The sequence below is a fragment of the Macaca nemestrina genome, chromosome 2, assembly GCF_043159975.1.
Source record: "Macaca nemestrina isolate mMacNem1 chromosome 2, mMacNem.hap1, whole genome shotgun sequence".
Lineage (NCBI taxonomy): Eukaryota > Metazoa > Chordata > Mammalia > Primates > Cercopithecidae > Macaca > Macaca nemestrina.
The window spans coordinates 31,680,509-31,700,600 of NC_092126.1; the positions used below are offsets into that span (position 1 = coordinate 31,680,509).

At 46.8% G+C, this 20,092-nt stretch overlaps 1 protein-coding gene and 1 long non-coding RNA gene across 13 annotated transcripts in view; one reads left to right on the plus strand and one right to left on the minus strand.

Moving 5' to 3' along the window:
- The window catches only part of LOC105490417 (raftlin, lipid raft linker 1), a 203,413-nt gene that overhangs the window by 138,878 nt on the left and 44,443 nt on the right, over positions 1-20,092 (plus strand). For all 8 annotated transcript variants that reach the window (XM_011756010.2, XM_011756009.2, XM_011756007.2 and 5 more), the window contains 2 exons: positions 2,678-3,062; positions 10,483-10,686. In XM_011756010.2, the coding sequence (XP_011754312.2) occupies positions 2,678-3,062; positions 10,483-10,686 (589 nt within the window). The remainder of the gene's footprint in view (positions 1-2,677; positions 3,063-10,482; positions 10,687-20,092) is intronic.
- Positions 3,061-19,811, minus strand: LOC139361865 (uncharacterized). 5 transcript variants are annotated; one of them, XR_011619662.1, is made up of 4 exons: positions 18,728-19,811; positions 12,274-12,428; positions 8,837-11,081; positions 3,061-8,379 (listed from the first exon to the last, which is right to left on the minus strand). It is a non-coding gene; the product is annotated as an uncharacterized lncRNA (long non-coding RNA). The 5 variants fall into 5 exon arrangements; XR_011619661.1 differs by having other exon boundaries at positions 10,315-11,081; positions 18,728-19,808; XR_011619663.1 differs by lacking the exon at positions 3,061-8,379 and having other exon boundaries at positions 8,387-9,213; positions 10,315-11,081; positions 18,728-19,808.

Genomic DNA, 20,092 nt, shown 5'->3' on the forward strand with positions numbered 1-20,092 from the left:
GGCCCTCATGAAATGTGTATTCTAGAGCAGTGATTCTCAAACATCAGGCTGCACTGGAATCACTTGGAGGACTTCTTAAGACACAGATTGCGGGATACTACCCTCAGAGTTTCTGACTGAATAGGTCTGTGGTGGGGCCTGAGAATTTGCATTTCCAACGGGTTTCCAGGGGATGCTGATGCTCTGGTCTGGGGACCACACTTTGAGAACCTCTGGCCTAGAGGATAAATTTGCAGTACAATATAGCAAAGGAATATGGTTGTCTGGTTTGTTGTGAGAGAAGGGCAGATGTCTGTGTCCAAGCCTCTCCAATTCCTCCAGTCCCAGTGAGAAAGGGGAGAGCTGGGATGATGTCCTGTGTCTGGAGTCCTCGCCCCTTCACTCTAGATGACAGCGGTCTCTACAGGGCCGCAGAAGCTGAGGACTGATAAGGAGAGAGGTTAGAGATACTGTCTTTGTGCGCCATCCTTTGGCGCACTTGCCATATGTAATGTCTAAACTAAGCTTCAGTGCAACTGAAAAATGTGTGTTTTCACTCATTTTATACATGAGAAAACTGAGGCACAGAAAGTTTATATAATCTACTCTGGTTCCCCAAGACAGTGAGTCACATATCTGGGGCTCCACGTCAGGCCTTTCCAAAAGCCTTTAAACTTCATGCTATTTCCATGACTCTGGTTGAGACTGGCCTATGGTTGAGCCCTCCATGGAAGCAGTTATTAAAATGCTTCAGTAGTCATAGCTGTTTCCTCTGCAGTAAGAGAGTAGTAGCAGAAGCTAGTGCAGGTGTCTCCTCATTTCATTCGAGGGCCATAAAACCCATTGCCTTTCTCTTTTGGCGTATGTTGCCAGAAAGCTCAGAAGTATGCTTTGCATACAGTGGCTTTCCTCAGCCTCCAAAGTTCTTTGGTATAATTATTTCCCCGCTATTTTCTTTTAAAATTTGTGTTGCTGTGCCTTCTTTTAGGAGCTTTATAGAATAATTTTTAAAATAGGTGGATATCATAGATTAATGAGGGAAAAAAGAAAGTTTCAGAATGGAATGGATGGCTTTAAGATTTTTTTGTGTTTTGTTTTTTAACTTTTGAAGAGTGGATTGAGCCAACTCTGAGTATATGAGTGGACACATACATGCCTGCAGGCATGTATGTAGTTGATGCCTTGACGTGTGTCCACTGAGTTGTGATTAAAAGAATGAACTTTGGCCCAGTCCAGACCTGGTTTTGTACTCTGGCTTTGCACTCACTGCTTGTTTTATGACTTTAATGTCTCTGGGCCCCAGTGTCCTCATCTGAAATGGAGACGGTGATACCAGGCAGCGTCATTGAAGGATGAAACGGTTTGTTGTTTTAACTTATGTAAAATGCCTAGCTCAATGTCTAGACATAGTAGGTCTATACCATAGACAGTAATTACTACTATTGTTATTTTATGTCTAGCACAGGCTAGGATTTAAAGAAAGACCGGACTGCACATTTGCAACTGCAGTTTTCCAGGTTGTGCAGTGTGGAACAAAAACGACTTTCCATTGAATGTCAGGGTGGTTCTTCCGAGGACAGCTGTCAGGGCTGCTTCTCCTTTAGAGAGAATAGCTCCATGCTGGCAACACTGACTCTCAAATGAGGGCAGATTATCACTGCAGAGGCCTCAAGATTTTCTGAGGTCATCTGCTTAGGGCTTGGTGACTAAGACTTAGACAGCGCTGAGGTCTGCACCGCCTTATTTATTTGTAAAATGACTTACGCATCCTTGCCTGGAAAGTCCCCTAAAGTCTACCTTCTGGCTTTGGCTGGCTCTTGCTTTATTTTATTAGGTTATTATTTTCCATTTTTCTTTCAAACTTATGACTTATACTCAATCCAGTTGCCTTGGGCTATGTTTTAGGGAAAGGGAGAGTTCAAGTACCTCGGTACTCCAGGTCGGTGTTCATCCCCCATCCCGTTGGTACAGGGAGTGAGAAGGAACCATCACCTCGCTGCTGGATGGTGTGGACCAGGACTTGGAGAGCCAAGAGTCAGTCTGTGGCTGTAGGCTGGGCATGATCTGTGGGCTCCGTTGACCTTCCCTAGGCCTGAGAGCACCAGGGAGCAAGGTGCCCATCAGATGGTACATCTCAGGGAGGTTGTGCCCACAGCCTTGGCACAGGGGTGATTTTCCCACCTCTGCCCTTCTCTGCCAAAACTATTGTCCAAAAAGGAAGCTCTTTGGGCCATAAAATGCCATCTGTTGTTTGCATATGGTTATATAGACAAGCTGTAGTTATACAGTAGTCTGATGAGCAGGAAGTCAGTGATTCATCCGAAAAAAAGTAACAAAAAAAAACCCAAACTCTTAACGAACTTCCTCTTTCAAACTCTTTGTTTAGAACTTTTTCCAGTCTCTTTAAAAAATGTTAATAAGGATGAATGCAGTGTTTCAAAGTGGTGATTTCAACCCTTCAAAGCCAAATGCTTTATCTATCCATCAGACAACATAGTTAAACAAACAAAAAAACCGTCTTCAGACTAGGGTGTGGGGGCAGGTGCCCCTGAGGACATGGGGCTTCTGCCAGCTTGGAAATCTTCCTGTGCCCCTGAAATAGCCTCGCAGGCCTCGGGGAGGCGCTTTGCACGATGCACATGTCCCTTTGATAGACCATTCCATTCACTTGGTTCCCTTCCTTTTGTTTGCCTCACAGATCCAGGAGGCTGCAAGCCAGGGCCTGAAATTCGTTGGTGTTATACCTCAGTACCATTCCCCTGTGAATTCAGCAGGCAGCAGCGCTCCAGTGTCTACTGCCAACAGCACCGAGGATGCCAGAGATGCAAAAATCGCACGTGGGGATCACGCGTCACTGGAGAATGAGAAGCCGGGGACTGGGGACATGTGCGGTGCTCTGGCTGGGGGAAACCAAAGCCCAGAGCCCAGCTCAGGCCCCAGAGGGGAGGTGCCCATCGCCGAGCAGCCCAGCTCACCCTCCGGAGAGGGAGATGGTGGAGAACTTTCACCACGGGGGGTGAGCAAGACACTGGATGGACTGGAGAGCGACCCCTTGGAGGTGCATGAAGAGCCACTCTCAGGGAGTAAGTATGTCAGCACTGGGAGTTTTGACCCACTTAAAGAGCAGTTAACAGCTTTTCATTAATCCCCCATGGTATCTCAGAGAAAAAGGAATGGAATTAGAGTGTAGAGACAGCAGTCCATCAAACAGGAGAAACTTTATCAAGCAGTTATCTGTGCCACCTGACTGTTTACTTACTGAAGTTGTGACTTCTGGGGAGTACAGAACCACGTGAAATTGACTTACAGTTTGCTCCAAAATGTCGCGTTTGAAGTGGATTCTAGACTCTGAGTTCTTTTATCTCCTGTGCTCTCGAAATTGCCCTTGAATTATCCAGCTTTCACACAGGAAGTGTCAGCCTGCCAGGCACCAATGAAAACCTACACACCACTTGTTAAAATACCTGCCTAAAGCAAGACATTTTACAGCTGAGAAAACTGGGGTTTAGAGAGGAAATCTGTTGCCCAGTCTGGAAATAGGCAGTTCGGGCCTGTGAATCCAGGTGGACTTACCCACCATCCCTTCACGCCTCTCTGCGCGGTCTTTCCTGTGTGATAGACTAACAAGATTTACTGAGGCCCTTAACAAGATTTACAGGGAGCAAAGTTTCCCTCCGTTTCTCTGTATTTCCTTTTTCTCTACTTTCTTCCAGAAATCGACCATCCATACTTCCCCCCTTTCTCCAGGAAATCTAGCATCCAGTCATTTCCTGAGAGCAAGGTACTTGCATGAGCCATGTGGCCCCTTTCTAGCCTTTGGAAGGCGAACAAGTATGAAGACTGACAGAAGACCCCCAGGGCTTAGGAGGGCTTTCTGTTTAGGCCTTTCTGGCTGATCTCCCTGGTTAATATTGTTATTATCATTTATTTACTAATTCTTGAAATTAGCCTCTTACAAGTGATAATGAACAGGTGATGCTTTGAGAAGGGAAAACAAGGAGAAACAATTTATTTTGTTACATCAGAACTTCTTGAGAAGAAAATTATGGGGTGGTTAATCCCAGGGGCTTATTAGCAAAGTTGACTTAGAGGGAGCTATTGGAGCTGCCTCAGTGCTGTGATATAGTAAGACTATTTAATCAAGGCATCGAGCCTTCTTACTACGCACTGAAGTAGAGCCCTTTATTTGTGTGATTTTTCGCTGTTTGAGGCAGATGCCTGCTGCCCTCATGGAGTAGCTGAACGCACATTTAAGCCCAGTGTGTCCTCCTCATGAACACCCAGGTCTTAGTCCAGAAACCTCCATCTTCTCATGGAGGTTGGGCTGGATGTGTGTGCTCTGAATCCTGGGTGGGAAGATGGACCTCATTGGAGTCCTTCTCTAAGTCCTGTGGGAGGGCGAGGGTCAGGCCAGGCAGAGGCCCCCAGGAGAAAGGGCAGGAGTGATGAAGAGGTGGGGAGCATGGTGCTCAAGAATCTAGCATCTGTTTACATTTTAGCCTGCCTTCTGTGCCTCAGTTTCTCACTCTGTGAAATAGGGATAGAATGATAGTTTCTCATGGAAAGGTTAAAGATGTACATTTAAAGCACTCAGCACTGTTTGACTCATGAGTATGAGCTGCCATTATTGGGGTACAGGCTCGTAGTCCTGACGCTTGACCTCTACCTCTCATGGAATCTTGGCTTTGAGAAAGGAGGCATTTACTACTGAGGTTTCCTCAGGAGTTTTCAGATCCTTCCTGTGTTCCAGAGCCCACCTTCCTCCGAGACTCCTTCCAGACTTCCTGCCTTCTGTGAGAGGATTATTCACTGGAACCTCCCCAGGTGCCCAGGACCTTCCTGCTACCCTGTGGCCACTCACCTCCCTCACCCAGAATCTCGCCTGATGGCTGAACACACAGAAAAATTGACACCCAAAGCATTTTGGCTCCTATCCCATCACCCAAGTCCCTGTTCTCTCCTGGAGAAACAGACCCTGCTGGGGAGGAAGGGGTGAATGCGTGTGTTTCCGGAGGTGTTCAGCCCACCAGTGGATGAGAATTTCAGCTCTGCAGGGGTAGGCTGGGAAAAGGGATTAAAGCCTCCTTCGAGCCCAGTCTCCCTAGGCAGGTAGACACTGCCTGTCTCTACACATAGAGCAGTCCCTTTATCTCTGCTCCGGCTGCAAATCTCTGAAATTCAGGCAGCTCACTGTATCCCTTTCTCCTCCTTTGGTGGAATAAATGAGCCTTTGGGTTTTTCATACAGGGATCATTTCACATATAAGCCTTTCACTGGTCATGATAGCAGTCACCCTCCACGTGCACTATTCTGTGTCGTCCTCGTGTTATCTCAGTTACTCCTCACAAAAGCTTTATGGCAGAAGATGCTATTACTATGTCTATTTTACAAATAGGGAGTGTCACCTTTTATACCCTTATACAGTTAAATTTCTTCATCACAGCTTGAGCATTTGGCCTCCCTGAAGGCTGGACGTCCAGGGACCCTGTCCCCACTGGTTGTGACCCTCACCTGACCCCCGGCCTCTCTCCTCATCTCTCCCGGGAAGTCCACTCCCCATCACTCCCCCACAGGCACACACAGTGCCCCCAGGCGCCCTCCCCACTGCCCGCTCAGCTCCCAGCTTGCCTTCTCTCCGGGCCCCCTAAGGACGCTGAAGTGTTTTTACTCCTCTTCTGCCAGGTGGGCTTAAATAGGCAATCACAGCAAGACAATTAAAAAAAATCCAGAGGGAGTCTCCCTCCTCTTCCCTCCGTCTCCTCAGTTAATTTATTTCCTTTAGAGGAGGCCTTGGGGAGAGGAATCTAGGCAGTGCCTGCTCAGACAGGACTTTACAGTGGATTCTCTGTGCGGAAGCAGGGGCAGGTCGTGTCTCCCCATCTCTGCGGGCTCTGCGCAGCCGTCACGCCTCCTTGCCCCTGCAGGTTCTGGGGGAGGCCCGCCACGTGCCGTGTGTTCCTCTACCTGCTTGCTGACTTTTGTTTCCTGGTCTAGGGGAATTTCCTTTTGGTTGAAGGTCCATGCTGTGCCATGATCACCTGAGCCTGTGCAGGGACAGCCTCAGCATCAAACGTTGCCACAACTTCCATCAGAGAAACCAGGAGGCTAGACAGGTTCACGAAAATTCTAATCATTCTCACTGTCACCAAAATAATAAGTCTTCCAAGCACTGCTCTTCCTACTCTGCACCTCCTCACTTAAAATGCTTAGAAATGTCAGCCAGAAACCCCAGCCTGTGATGCCAATCACATTTCTGACTGAGAGGATTTTATTCAGTAGCCCTCCCTGGCTGCCAGCTCATTGTGAACGGCCAAAACCTGGGGGTTGGGCTTTCCTGATGTAAGGGCTCCTTCCCTCCCCACTCCCTCGGGATAGTTGGACCTCATGATGCGGCCCCCTCCCAGATCTGACACCTGCCACCATCTCTCTGGCCTTTTACTCAGTCCATTAACAAACAGCTATTGAGCTCCCACCCGTGGTCATCAGCCCCTGCCTTCTGTGTCCTGATGAAATTAGTCTCTTGTTAGATTTGGGAAAGAGCCCAGGGTTTGGGGTTTGAAAGACTCTTGGCTGTGCCACTTACTGGCTTGTGATTTCTGGGGGATCCACTTAATGCTTCTGGGCACAGAACCAGTGCCACCCCCTCCCATCAAGGTTGGGAGAGTCACATGAGATGGTGAAGGTGAAAGGCCCTTATAAATAAGGGATACATGCCTGTGGCTGCTGTCATCCTTAGAGGTGGATTCCCGTGGATTGTTGTGCATGCAGCGGTCCCTGCACTTTGCCTTTCCTGCTGCCCTGGCAAGTGGGCCTCACGCTGGCCCAGAGGTGCCCTGCTATTAGTACCCAAGCCTGAGCGAAGCTTGAGCAGCCTTGCCCAGATCTAGGCATCTGGATGGAGTAGCCTGGGGCCCTTCTACCTTCCTGCCCTGCCTCGCCACTATGGTGCCCACTGCCTCCCTTCCCAATGCAAACCTTTCTGCTTAGTCCCTTCTGCCCATGACCTCAGCAGCCTGCAGTCCCCACCCAGTTTGGGCTGCCCAGCCAAGTGTGATGCCACTTGTTCCTTCCAGTGCAGCTAATGACCAGCTGCTTCTTCCTCCTACATCTAGCCCTTGGAACCCCAGATTTTCAGCTAGGCTCTAAACTCTTCTCTCCAGACCACAGGTCTCCTGGGACAGCAGGGCCCAGCCAGTCCCCTGCTTACCCTCAAGACCTGGGCTCTCTGGGGCCCCACCTGAAGGCAAACTGCAGCCTTCCATCCTGTGCCTGAGTCCCCATGCCCAGGCACAGACCTCAGGGCCGGACACCTGCCTCTTTCCTCCCCACTCCCTAGTAGCCTGGCAAGGCCTGAATGGACCAGGCTCCCAGGCCGGCGGGACTCAGCCACCCCCACCCTTGGGCCCCACGCTCCCTTAACCTACCCTCGCTTTCTCCTCTGGTTGGCTTAGAGGTCAATACAGTGAACATATGTATAACAGGAGGGATCTAAATGAGACAAAGTGGGGGAAAGGGAGAGACGAGAAGACAGCCCCGATGCTCCTTGGGTGCTCTGCCAGTACAGTCCTTCAGCTACTCCCAGAACGTTCTCAACCCCTTTGGGACTCACTGTCCCATGTCTGGAAAAATCTTCCAGCTGGTCATGGCGGAGTCACAGAGCAGCTGAGAAAATTTAAACAAACATGGGGCTTCTTTTTGGAATCTTTGGTGCTTGCTCACGTGAGGATGTGTGTTGGAGAATGAGAATATTAAGACATCAAAGGACATCACTTTTGGACAGTTTCTCTTGGCTGGTTTCCATGTGGGTAGAGAAAGGACTGGGGACAAGGAGATGATGGGACAGAGGAGTGTACAAGGGTTACGCATATGCAATCAGGTTTCTCCCAATATTTCATTGCTGCTGATGCTTTGGAGGCTCTTCGTTCCAATGCTGTTTCCTTTTCCTGAGAAATTTATTTCTGTCTCTGGCTTCAGTCTGGCCCCCTGGGGAGGATCAAGCCGGGAAAGCTGTCAGCACCATCCACCTTTTCTGAGGGTCTCTGTCTTCCTCCACGGCACCCCCAGCATTCTCACTTCTCCTTTGGTCTTCCCCTTTTTCTGGTTCATTACGCATTTGGGAAAGTTGTGTTTTTGTCTTGCCATTGAGTGCCAGTTCCTTCTGTGTGATCAAGTGTTACCATGTAGTTTTGGACTTTGGCCACTTCCAAATTCCCCACCTACTTCTCCCATACAGAGGCTGTGATTTTTTTTCTTCTTCTTAATTCATTTGCATTTGTGCTTGACTGTAGCAGGCTGTAGCAAGTGGTGCTGTGGCCCATGTTGGGGTCACCTTTGGACAGCTCTGGCCAAGCCCACAGCTTCCTTAGCCTCTCTACCTGCAGACATTCTCGGGAATGGGCCCTGGGGAATGAATGATTCAGGAGTGACTTTCAGTTTATGAGGATAAATGTCCCACATTCCTTGCCCTTGGTGGGTGAATCTGAGGTGTGTTTTACATAGTATCTCAGGGCCCCTGTTGGGATTGAGCCCTAGTTGCCCCAGTGGTAACATGCTCTTCAGTGCATTCATTCACTGGTATCATCTCCATCTCCTCCCTGTTTTCCATTCCTACTCCTTCCCTCTTTCCTGGGATCTCTTCCCAAATAAACTATTTGCACAGGAAAGCTTGCAGGGTCTGCTTTAGAAGGAATCCAAATAAACCCAGGAACTCACTAAAACCTTGCTTATCCTCTTGCCCTCGGTAGCTGCAGCTTTTAATTGAACCTGTGACACCCAGGACTGGAAAACACCCGATCATCCAGTTCACCTCCTGCCCACCCCAGCCCCAATTTATGGCTGGATTCCCTCCATTACGAACCTCCTCTGTGTCGCTCCATTTCTACAGTTTGTATTTTGAACTCAAAAACTAGTCTAGTGATTGCCAGCTCCATACACCAATACCTAATTTCTGGTGTGGAAGTACTTCCGGCCTGGGGATGGCTTCCTGAGTAAGCAGGAGGGCTGAGAAAAGCAACTTGGGATGGGAGGATGAACAGGCTAGAACTGGTGTTGAAAATCCAGGTGCCACTTCCAAAGATGGGCACCTTCCTTTCCTAGTTGTTCTACTGGATGGAAACCCTAAAATGACTGCTGTTTGTTCAGGTATTGCTGATGACAAAGTAATATGGCCCAGCGTTGTCCCTAGAGATCTCTGCTGGTGTTCACTCAGATGGGGCTGTGAGAAGACTTTGTGACCTATGTGAGATAATTTTAGATGTTAGATGAACGTATTTGGTGTTAATATGCTTTATCGTCACCCCTTGTTTTTGGCAAGTGGTAGTGGACTGCTGTCACAGTCATGAAACAAAGTTTCCTTTTTAAAAAAAAAAAAAAAGTATTTGTTTAAATAAAGGAAAGTGAGTCCATTAAAAAAAATCAACTAGTACTTGGATACCACAAAACATTGTGAGATATTGAAATCTGAGAAACAGCATCAGAGAGTGTGGGTTCAGGTGTCTCATGCAGGGAGCATGAATGTGCTTTGTCCTTCTTGCTAATGTCAACCATTGTTTATGACCTTTAAATTCTTGTTTCAAAGAAGGGTGGGGATTTTCTTATGATTTAACAAGATATTTTTGGAAACCAAAGCATATTCCTGACTAGCCTGTGTAAGCAAGACTTTTTAAGCTGGGTCAACTGATTGCTTGACTAAATGAGGAGCACAAAAATAGACTCTCAGACTTAGATTGAAATTCCAGGTATTTGCTTCTGGAGGCTGCTACTGCTAACCCATGCCCAGCCGCACGTAGGCAGGCGCGGCTCAGCTGCTGGGTGGCAGTGACTATTGATTGCTGAAGAACTGAGCTATAAATGAAGGAACCGAAAGCTCAGCGCCTCATCCCCAGTGCCTTCTTGGCTGTTTGGACCGACCTGCCACTCCAGGCAGGAACTCTCATTTACGGGAACATATTTATTTTTACATATCAATGATGTATTTTTGATGTACTTGATTAAGTATTATGGGTTCAGCCCCAGGAAACACTACTGCAGTTTATAAATAGTGAGTTCAGGAGTGTACAAGGTTCCTGGAATTAGAGCAGTATTTTTGTTTTTATGTGTCTCTGTACATTTACTTTTTCAAAGACCACTCTCTCCCAAATATGTCTGCTTTTATTTCTAAAACACATCTTTGTATGACTTTCTAGAACCATCTGCTGTGTTCTTTTCTCAAACACCTAGCTGTGCACAGTAATCCCAGATAACAGCTATTCATTATATTCCAGATTAAAAACCTGAGTCCCCCATCAGAAGCCCAACCTTTCAGGTCCATGTTACTTTAAGCCAGCCTCAACTTACTACTTGGAATGAGGCTTTATTATCTGGCAGCAATACAGCCTCACAGAGATTTCAGTGTTCATCATATCATTTATTCAGGCTCCTGAGAGGTTCCACTAAACCCGATGAAGCAGATTTTTATCATCAGTTGACCTCTTCTCTCTCCACTGCCTTTACAAATCCCAACAGAAATGGAGATCTTCACCCTTTTCAACAAACCGAAAAGCCATCAGAAGTGCCGGCAATACTACCCTGTCACCATTCCTCTCCGTGTCTCCAAGAATGGCCAGACAGTGAACGGCTTGGACGCCAACTGGTTAGAGCACATGAGCGACCACTTCCGGAAAGGAGGCATGCTGGTGAATGCCGTCTTCTACCTTGGAACGGTGAACGGTATGTTTGGAATTCACAGTCCTCGGTGGCCCTTTGTGAATTTTGCTTCTAACTCTTGAAATCTTAGTCCCTCTTCAGAGCCTGCTTCACTCAGAAAGCTCTGCAGCCGATAACTGTGCTGCATTTTATTTCTAATTAACACATCTTGAGGAACTTTACATAAAGCCCAGGGCCTGTGCTCTCTAAACCTCTCTAGGAGTCAGCCAGGTATCTTCTGAAATGACAGAGAAAGTGGAGTGATTCTATTTCATGGAAGGTGGCCTCAGTCTCTGTTGCTTTTAAAGGCTTTTAAAAAGATTGTTCCCTGGATTTGTTAATTACCCCCTGGGATTGTGCCATTCCAAAGTGCAAATTGTTTGTAGACACTATTACAGTTGAAGTAGCAGTAGCAGCACCTTGAAATTAACAGCAGAGAAATAAATTGAACAGCCTGGTTTCTGTAAGCTTCACTGAGACACACACTGTTCCCAGGTCTCCCAGCACCCGGTACGCCCTCCCCAGTAATGTGTTGTCTCTAGTGGTTTGCTGCATGGGATAGCACTATTGATGTCAGCTCTCCTAAGGCAGAAAGTCTGCCCACAGTGGGAAAATGTGTCAAACAAAGAAAGGGCTTTGGGTTAACGAGAAGGCAAGTTGAGTCACCAGGGTGTGTCAAATCCAGGAGGCAATTTGGGGAGTGGGACCAACGTGCCAGCACGTGCATATCTTGAGGGCTGCCAGTCAGCAGGATTCCTAAGTGAAACCTAACATCAAATTTGTCAATCCCAGCAAAACCTGGCAGGGGGCGTCAACAGTACCGTGTGTTGTTGTTGAGCCGTTTTCTCTCAAGCATTAGCAGAGTCATGAACAGAGTTTGGATTCTACAGTGTTTGCAGTCCTTGAAATGCCAGCAAGCATCCTGAGAATGAGACCATTCTGAATTCTAAATGAATGTACTTTAAATCATCCAAAGCCTTAGAACATGATAGAGCACAGACAGGTCTTAATTTTGCATGCAAGTCTCTAAGTATCATTGTCTAATGTTGACATGTTATCATAGTAGCAGCAGGCGTTGTATAGTGTAATGGTCCATAACCATTTGTTGAATGCATGAATGACACCAGAAAGGTGATTGGCTTGTTAAGAATACATCCAGAGCAGGGCTGTCCAATAGAAGTGCCCGTGATGATGGAGGTGTTTGTTCTGTATCTGGGTTGTCCAGTATGGCGGCCACCAGCTGCCTGCGGCTACTAAGCACTTGAAATGTGGATACTGCGGCTGAATAATTGAGTTTTAAAATTCATTTAACTTTCATTAATTTAAGTTTACATAACTCTATGTGGCTAGTGGCTAGGGTCACTGGTCAGTGTGCACTTGGTCAGTGCAGTTCTAGAATATCATGTCTTTAATACAACTAATGTAGGGTTACTTCTGTGCCCTAGTGGCAAGGTAGGTAACCTCTCTCTACACAAGGAAGCCCTCCATGGGTACCTGCAAAGTTCCCCAAAGCCAGGGGTTGTCACAGTCTGGTTTGAGATGCATCATAAAACACCAGTCGCAGTACATGCTTGGGGCCAACTTGGGACAGATGTTTACAGCCTGACTTACCAGTGTTAGGGGAGGCCAGGGAGGAACCTTTGGCTCCCTGTTTCCTGCAGGGACACCCCATTGCCTGTCTTGGGTTGTGGCAACAGTGGCTCCTTTCATCCCCTCTTGGTGCCCATAGATGCTCTCTGTGGCCGTGCATAGTTTTACATTCCTCCCTAGGAAACTGATGGTTAGTTGTTGAAGGTGTATAGGGAGGTGCTGGAGATACTGGATACCCAAGTGACCACTTGGAATTTCTTCCCCTCTTAGGAAAACTAGGGCATCAAAAGGAAGGTTTTCTCTTTGACCCCACTGCCTGAGCATGTCAGGGGCCCTAAGACCCCCAAGAAAGAACACCTGGAACGTTCACAAACCCATTTACTGTTCCTCTACCATCATGGTTTGGCGATCAGGGCTGAGTTAGCCCCCTCTACTCCCCGTCACCCCACTCTTCAACCTGGAGTCCAGAAACGCAGACAACTCAGACAGCTTTTTCTTCAGATTTGACTTGAGTGTTTGAAATACTGTTGTAGCCTCCCTTGGCTTTAACCGCATTAAATTCATTCTTCCTGTCCTGAAGACAGAACATGAAATTTCCCCTGGCAAGCGCAACTCTGAAGTCCTCCACAGGGCCCAGGCATCTTCCTGTATGCAGCCCATATCTTAAAGCTCCACCATAGCTGTTTGTATCTATGTCAGGGAGGGCTGCAAAATTCTCAGAACAAAATGAATTGAAACCCACTCTGATTTTAAACACAATTTCACCGTTTATATGTCTTTTGGGAGGGAGAGTGTGACTGGGAGTAATGCTTACTGGGTTAGGGTGTTTCTGCTCTGGAAAAGTTCAAGGTTTCCGTTGGCCAGGGATGAAATACGTGTGTGTTCTTTTCCCAGAATTAAGAAAAAAAATGGCAAGCTAATCATAATCATAAGAGGAACCTATTTCTAATGAGATAATTAGTGTCCTTACAAATAAATCTGGCAGAGCTAGAAGCACATCTTTAAGCTGTTTGCCATCTGGAAAGGCACCAGTCATGACTCCTAAATAGAAATTTATATTCCAAAGTATTTTCCACAGAGTCATAAAGCTCATGAGAACTTTGTCCCATAAACAAGGTGATGTTTCAGCCCAAATTACCCAGTGCAGACTCCAGAGCTTCTGTTCTGGAGGCATTACTCCCCTCCCCATGCCTCCCACCCCAGGACATAGAAAGACTTGTACATTCCTCAAGTTTGGGCTCCTGCTCATGGTCTCCAGGACTCCTCTCCCTGGGTCATTCATTAAACCTTAGACTGACCAGGTGTCTTGGGCTGGGGGAGGCTCTGCCCGTGAGCTCTGGCAAGCTTAGGGCACAGAGGAGGGGCGTAGTGACGACCGTGGACACCTAGCGGGTGCTCTGTGTGGGTGCTGGGCTCAGCAATTCAAACTTAGCATTGACTTCATCCTCGCAATACCTCAGTGAAGTAGGTACTGTTGTTATGCCTGTGTTATAGCTGTGGAAACTGAGGCACAGAGACATTATGTCATTGTCAAGGTTACTGGCTAGTAAGAGCAAGAAGGTGACAGAAGAAAGAAGGGAGTAGGCAGATAAAAGGACCATGAGGTGGGCGGGATAGAAGAGGAAAGACGTGGCTATGCTGGCAGGAGTTGTGGCCCCCAGTGGGACTTTGGCGGCTCTCCTGGTGGGGAGAGGAGGACTCCAGGGTCACTCTAGGGAGGTGGCAGGACCCGATGGAAGCAAGAATGAGTCCAGGGGCCACACAGCAGAGCAGCCAGGCACTCAGGAACATGTCGGCCAGTGAGATGAAGGCCAGGCTCTCTATTTCTAGAGGATGGGAAAGACTAGGAGGAGAGACCCCAAGCTGAGCTGGCTGTTGTGGAGGAGTTAGGTGGGAGTCAGGAGTTTGGGATAAGATTGAGGCTGCCCAACCCTGAAGACCCAGTGAGGAGGCTGATTTTTCACAAGGCTTCTGGGCCTGCAGAATTGCTGCTGCCATCACCAGCCACTGAGGCTGCTGCTGCTGCCACCATCTCGCTTGCCCTGCCTTGCCTAGCATTGCTCTTGTTCTGTCCTATCCCCTGCCCCCAACTACCCTCTTTGCCCTGCCTTCCCTGCCCCACCCCCCTGCCCACTCCTGCTCCTTGTTCCTCATACCCTTGGCCTGTCCTTGCCCTTTCCTACCCTGGCAGTCCTCCATCTCTTTGTTTCAGAAATGGCCTTTGCAGCTGATTATCCAAACCAGAATCTTCTCCAGCAACAGTCAGTGTTTGCGGTGACTGTATCCTCACTTCTCTTTTTGCCTAGAAGAGCTTTTTTCTTTCCCTGACTGCTTGAAAGGAACCTAGCCTCTCATTCTGCAGAATGGCCTGCGTGATGGCTTCATCTGACCAGCGCTCATGGTGTCACTGATCTTATTTCTCCAACCTCTATTTCTCGTAACCTGGAAGTTAGTTCTAAGGCCTTGAGAAATTAAGAATTATGACAAGAATCTATTCCAGGCAATGTGTTCTCCATGCTGCATCACATAGGGGTCACATGACACCCAGATGTCTCTCTGTTCCCACCTTTTTAAAAGATTAGGTCTCCCTTGAGACTTTCTCCGGTGCCCCAGCTGCATCTAAATCCAAGTTAACACTTGGTATTTATACCGCCTTTTTTGACACCTAGCGTATCCTCCATAACCATATATTTGCAAGATACATATGTAAACCACATGTACATGGTTTAAATAAATATGTATTAAATATGTGGGGTGTACATTTTATATAGACATATTCACAACCAACCCCCCAGGCAGGTCCTACTTTTTGTACTTTCTTAACACCACGGTGCCTGTATTCAGAAGGTGACTAATGATAATTCTGGATGATGCTCAACAATGTCAGTGGTGATGAGGGGAAAAGCTGATATTGGAGTGTTTCACCAGGAACCAGCAGGTTTTGGGGTGGGACTGGTAAAAGAGGGAGAATGAAGTAGTAGCAGGTGTTTCTGATAGCCACTCCCTTGGGACACCACCCGTCTCCAGGAATGTCTGGCCTAGTGGTTACAGGCAGGCCTTCTACTTCAAAGAAGCCACTTAATAATGTAGGGGCTAAATTGCACATATGCCATTAAATGCATTTTCTCATGTGTCCATAGGACACTTTTAAAAAACTTTTATTGCAGTTTAGCACACACGTAAAAAATTGTACAGATCATAGGATATAGCTCAGTGGCTTTTCACATGGTGAACACATCCATGTCACCAGCACATAGATCAAGAAATAGAACAGATCAAGCCCCTAGAAGCCCCTGCATGTCCCGCACTGTTTCTATCCCCCCGGGGTAAGCACAGTCCCTACTTGAAACACTATTGATGAGTTTTGAACTGTATACAAACTTTATACACTTGTCATTGTGGAATTCGTCCACATTTTTACATGTAATTGCAGACCATTTTCTCTCATTGCTGTGTGCTATTCCATTGTGTCAGATACACAGCTATATATATAACTTAGCCATTTACAAGCAAATTTTTATTCTTTTTTTTTTTTTTTTTGCCCCATATAGGACATCATGGCATCTGTACAGATGTAGCCCCAAACAGAAGCCCTAAGCCCATCTCATTGTGCCCTGACTGAAATCTCATCCTAACCACCAAGGCAGAGAGAGTATGGTGCAGTGGTCAGAAAACACCAGCTCTGCAAGGGTAGAAACGTAGCCTGTTTAGCACCTACCCCCAGCTCCTCAAACAGGGTCTGCCTCATCATAGTAGTAGCTCAGTAAATGTCTATTGTTGAAAACGGGTAGGTTTTAGGATCAAACAAATCACATTTCAGATCTGGTTTGACCCTTGTATTCCATATGAACATGACTAATCATTTAACTCAGTTGTCTACCCACTAAAAGGGAATGACATCTCTTACAGAATTTTGGGGAGGATTCAATGAAAAGCCTTGAGTGCACCTGGCAGAGTGCCTCCCATCCAGCTAACACTGAATCAGAATGTTTCTTCCCTATCTGGTCAGTTAAATGGTGCTACAACTTGCAAGCTAACCCTTTTCCAGCTGAAGAGGAGTAATATCTTTTCTAGATTATTCAGTGCCTCAAATTGAGAATGTAGAAAGGCAGGCAGACCCAGAGCAGCAGTGAGTGTTCAAGAAGCAAGAGAAGGCAGCAGCCTTGCTCATTCTTTGGTTAATAGAGCAACTTAGCTGCAGGGTGATTGGGAAGCAACATGGCACCGTTACCTGGGATTGGTTGAGCAGTGATTACATTTGCCATGGGATCACATGTCATATGACTGCATGTGCAATTGTGCTTATGCAGTTGGCCAGTGCCAATCCTGGAATCAAGGTGGTGCCAAGAGCACTGCAGCCTCTGATCGAGAGAAGGCGCCCTCAGAGAGCCAAGAGCATCTGTTATGCCAGCTACTCCAGGGTAGACAGTCTAGTCTAGTCTAGCTTGTTTAAAGGAGAATAGTAACACTTTGTTTTTAACCCTGCAAAAATAGACCAAATGCACTGACGGCTTGTCATGGCGTGCACATTCAGGCTAGACTTTGGCAAAGCATAGCACCCTAGGGCTGAGCCTGAAGGTTAGCTTGATAGACAGAGTCTTAATGTCTCAGAGGCTGCAGAAGAGTGGTTGCCTCATAGAATTTACCTCTTTTGCCACATCCTTCTTGTAAGTCATAAGCTTGGAATATTAAGGTGGCCTTTTACCAAAAGACCAGCATCAAATATTTATACAGTACGAGGGCAGATAGCTTTTTGTGCACAGTAGGGAAGCATCTTCGCTTTAATAAAAAATGCAGTGATAATGGAATGTTTTCCATAGACGGAGGGCAGTTTAACCTTTTTACGTTGGAGCCTTCACTCTAAGATAGACCTATTTATACCCAACTCAGTGCACATTATAGTGAGGCTGAGCCATGAAGGTAATGAGGAGACAAGGAGTGGACAAGGCCGTCAAAACAAGAGACTCTTTAAAAGCCCAGCTGTCTGCTCTCTGTGGTTCATTGACTTTTTTGCTGTTACAGATAACCAGATTTTGACAGCCATTCTGAACTTCAGCTTCATGGTTAAGTAGGTGAATCAGTGCTCTGGATTCAGAATACTGGAGGATTAGGCTAAGGTGGGGAGACTGGGAAGCAGGCAGTGGATGAGTGTGTTCTGGGTGGATCTGGGTGTGTTCCTCCTTCATGCCCCCAAGCTAGCTGTAGCTTTCCCTGCTGACTACACAGCCCCGTTCCCAGGCCTGACTCAGGAGGAAGGAGAGGAAGCCCAGCAGGGGATGGAGAAAAAGTCTGGATGGGCTGAGTGTCCCCTTCCCTCATCTGGACCTCAGCTCTGCCATGCTCGCCATGGGCAGGCTAAACACCATCAGATAATTTATGTTGAATTAGGCACTTAAATACTTAAAGCACGTGGCAGGCACTTTTAAAGGGCTTGGAGGTTTTCCATTGAGAAGATTTGTAGGTAGATGCTTTGGAAATTTGATATAACATATTTTTGTAGAAGTCTTGAGGAAATGTGTGCTGTGTTGATACAATCCTGATGGAATCATTGTCTTCTGGTCTCAAGCATGCCCAGGTCAGGATTTGGGAGGGCTTTACTCGAAGGGGTCTCTCAGGACTCCTGGAGTGTTACCCAGAACTTAAAAAGTGAGCTGGACTATGGTCCATACTCACCTTGGACCCCAAAATACCTGTGACATGATTTAGCTGTACAGCAGCTGTTTGTCCCTGATCACCTATGAAACATGTCTCTTAGGAGGCCATGGAATAAGCACACAGGAGAAACTTTTCAGCAAAGCAGATGAGAGAGGCAAGCTTAGCACCTGCCAAGGCGTTTGATAACAGACTCTCAGGATAGGAAACAAGAAGCTGGAGCGTGTTATTGGTTTACCCATAGGGCTCTTACTTGAAATGGAGAATTACCTTATGTTGGGATAATATCAGGATAAGGCTGCTGTGCTCTTTACCCTTACAGCCATGGTTTTGTTGAACCGGTTAGGCCTCCCTATTATCTGGAATAAGGACCCACGCTAAGCAAAGTACTGTGGTCTTGTTTTTAGGTCTAGGTTGGGCATTGTGTCAGTCAGCTATTGCTCCAATAATGCTGTGTAACAAACCACTTCAGAACTCATTGGCTTACAATGGTAACAATTTACTCTGGCAGATTTTGGGGTTGGCTGGAGTAGCTCTGTTGAGGCAGACCTGGTCTCAGCTGGGCTCCACTGGGGCAGCTCTGCTCCATTTGTCCTTCATCTCCCTAGAACCAACTGGCTAGCTGAGGCATGCCCTCTCAACGTAATGGCAAAGACACAAGAGGCCAAGCTCAACCACACATGTACTTTTTATGCCTCTGCTTGCATTACACCTGCTAATATCCCATTGGCCAAGCAAGTCAGATGAACAGAGCCCTAAGTGGCTGGCCTCCCCACCAGTCAATTTAGTCTTAACCGCCTTCTCTCCTGATTCTGCTGCTCACCTGGTCCTTGACTGTCCTTCATTTACTCTGCATGTCAGGCTGGCTGTCCCTTCCTCCTGGAACTCTCAAACCCTGCAGATCCATATTCCTTGCTTGCTTAGTTCACTTGAAGTGGGGAACCCTACCCTGATGCCTCTTTCAAAAATAGCCACCACCACTGTGTCCACTTTCACTCTCCCCTTGGCCCACTTGGTATTTTTCTAGGATTTGTCACCTCTGACATGGTGTTATTGTCTTCCTCCTCCACTGCAAGGTAAGCTTCATGGAGGCAGGGACTTTTGCTGCTCGTGAGATCTCTAGTGACTACAGGACTACTTGGCACATAATAGATTCCCAGTAGGTGTCATAATGAATGGCTGGAAGGTTATTCAGGGTAAACTTGAACTCCAGTAACATGGCACTCACCCTTCTGAGGCCCTGGTATCTTCCATTTTTAGACTCCTCTAAGGAAAGTTTTTCTATTTAGATTATACTAATATCATCTCCCCATAGTTTTAAAAAACTCTTTGATTCTAGTTATGCCTTCAAGAGCCTTGTAGACAGAAAAAGGACATTCTCTGTCATCTGTGTTGTCCATTTACTTGTGTTACACCTGATTTAACTTGTTAATAACCTCACAGAAAAGGAAGGACATAAAAGAAAACTCAAATTGTATGTAATTCCACCACCTATAACTGCTGCTAGCATTTTGTGTATTTCCTTAAAGTTTGTCTAAACCGTTTTAACATAAAAATCCATATTGAGCTCATGTGGCAGTTTTATATCCTAGTTTTTCTCCATAATATTGTATCTAAAGCATTTTTCTGAATCATTAAATTCCCATGATATTTTTAGGGACAGCCTAGTGTTATACAGAAATCTCCAAATTTAACTATTTTTCTATGGTTAAATCTTTGGATTGTTGAATATTTAGATTAAGTTTTTAAGTAATTTTATAAGTAATGCTTATAGATGGATATTTGATGGTGTTGGAGGTTATTACCTCACGATAGACAGGAAGGGTAAGCTTTCTGGGTGAAAGAGGATGGACTTTTTGTGGCAAGATCCTGCAAATTTGTTAAATTGCTTTCTAGAAAGACTGTACAGTTAAGGCCGGGCGCGGTGGCTCACGCCTGTAATCCCAGCACTTTGGGAGGCCGAGGCGGGCGGATCACAAGGTCAGGAGATCGAGACCACGGTGAAACCCCGTCTCTACTAAAAATACAAAAAAAAAAAAAAAATTAGCCGGGCGCGGTTGTGGGCGCCTGTAGTCCCAGCTACTCGGGAGGCTGAGGCAGGAGAATGGCGTGAACCCGGGAGGCGGAGCTTGCAGTGAGCCGAGATCGCGCCACTGCCCTCCAGCCTGGGCTGGGCGACAGAGCGAGA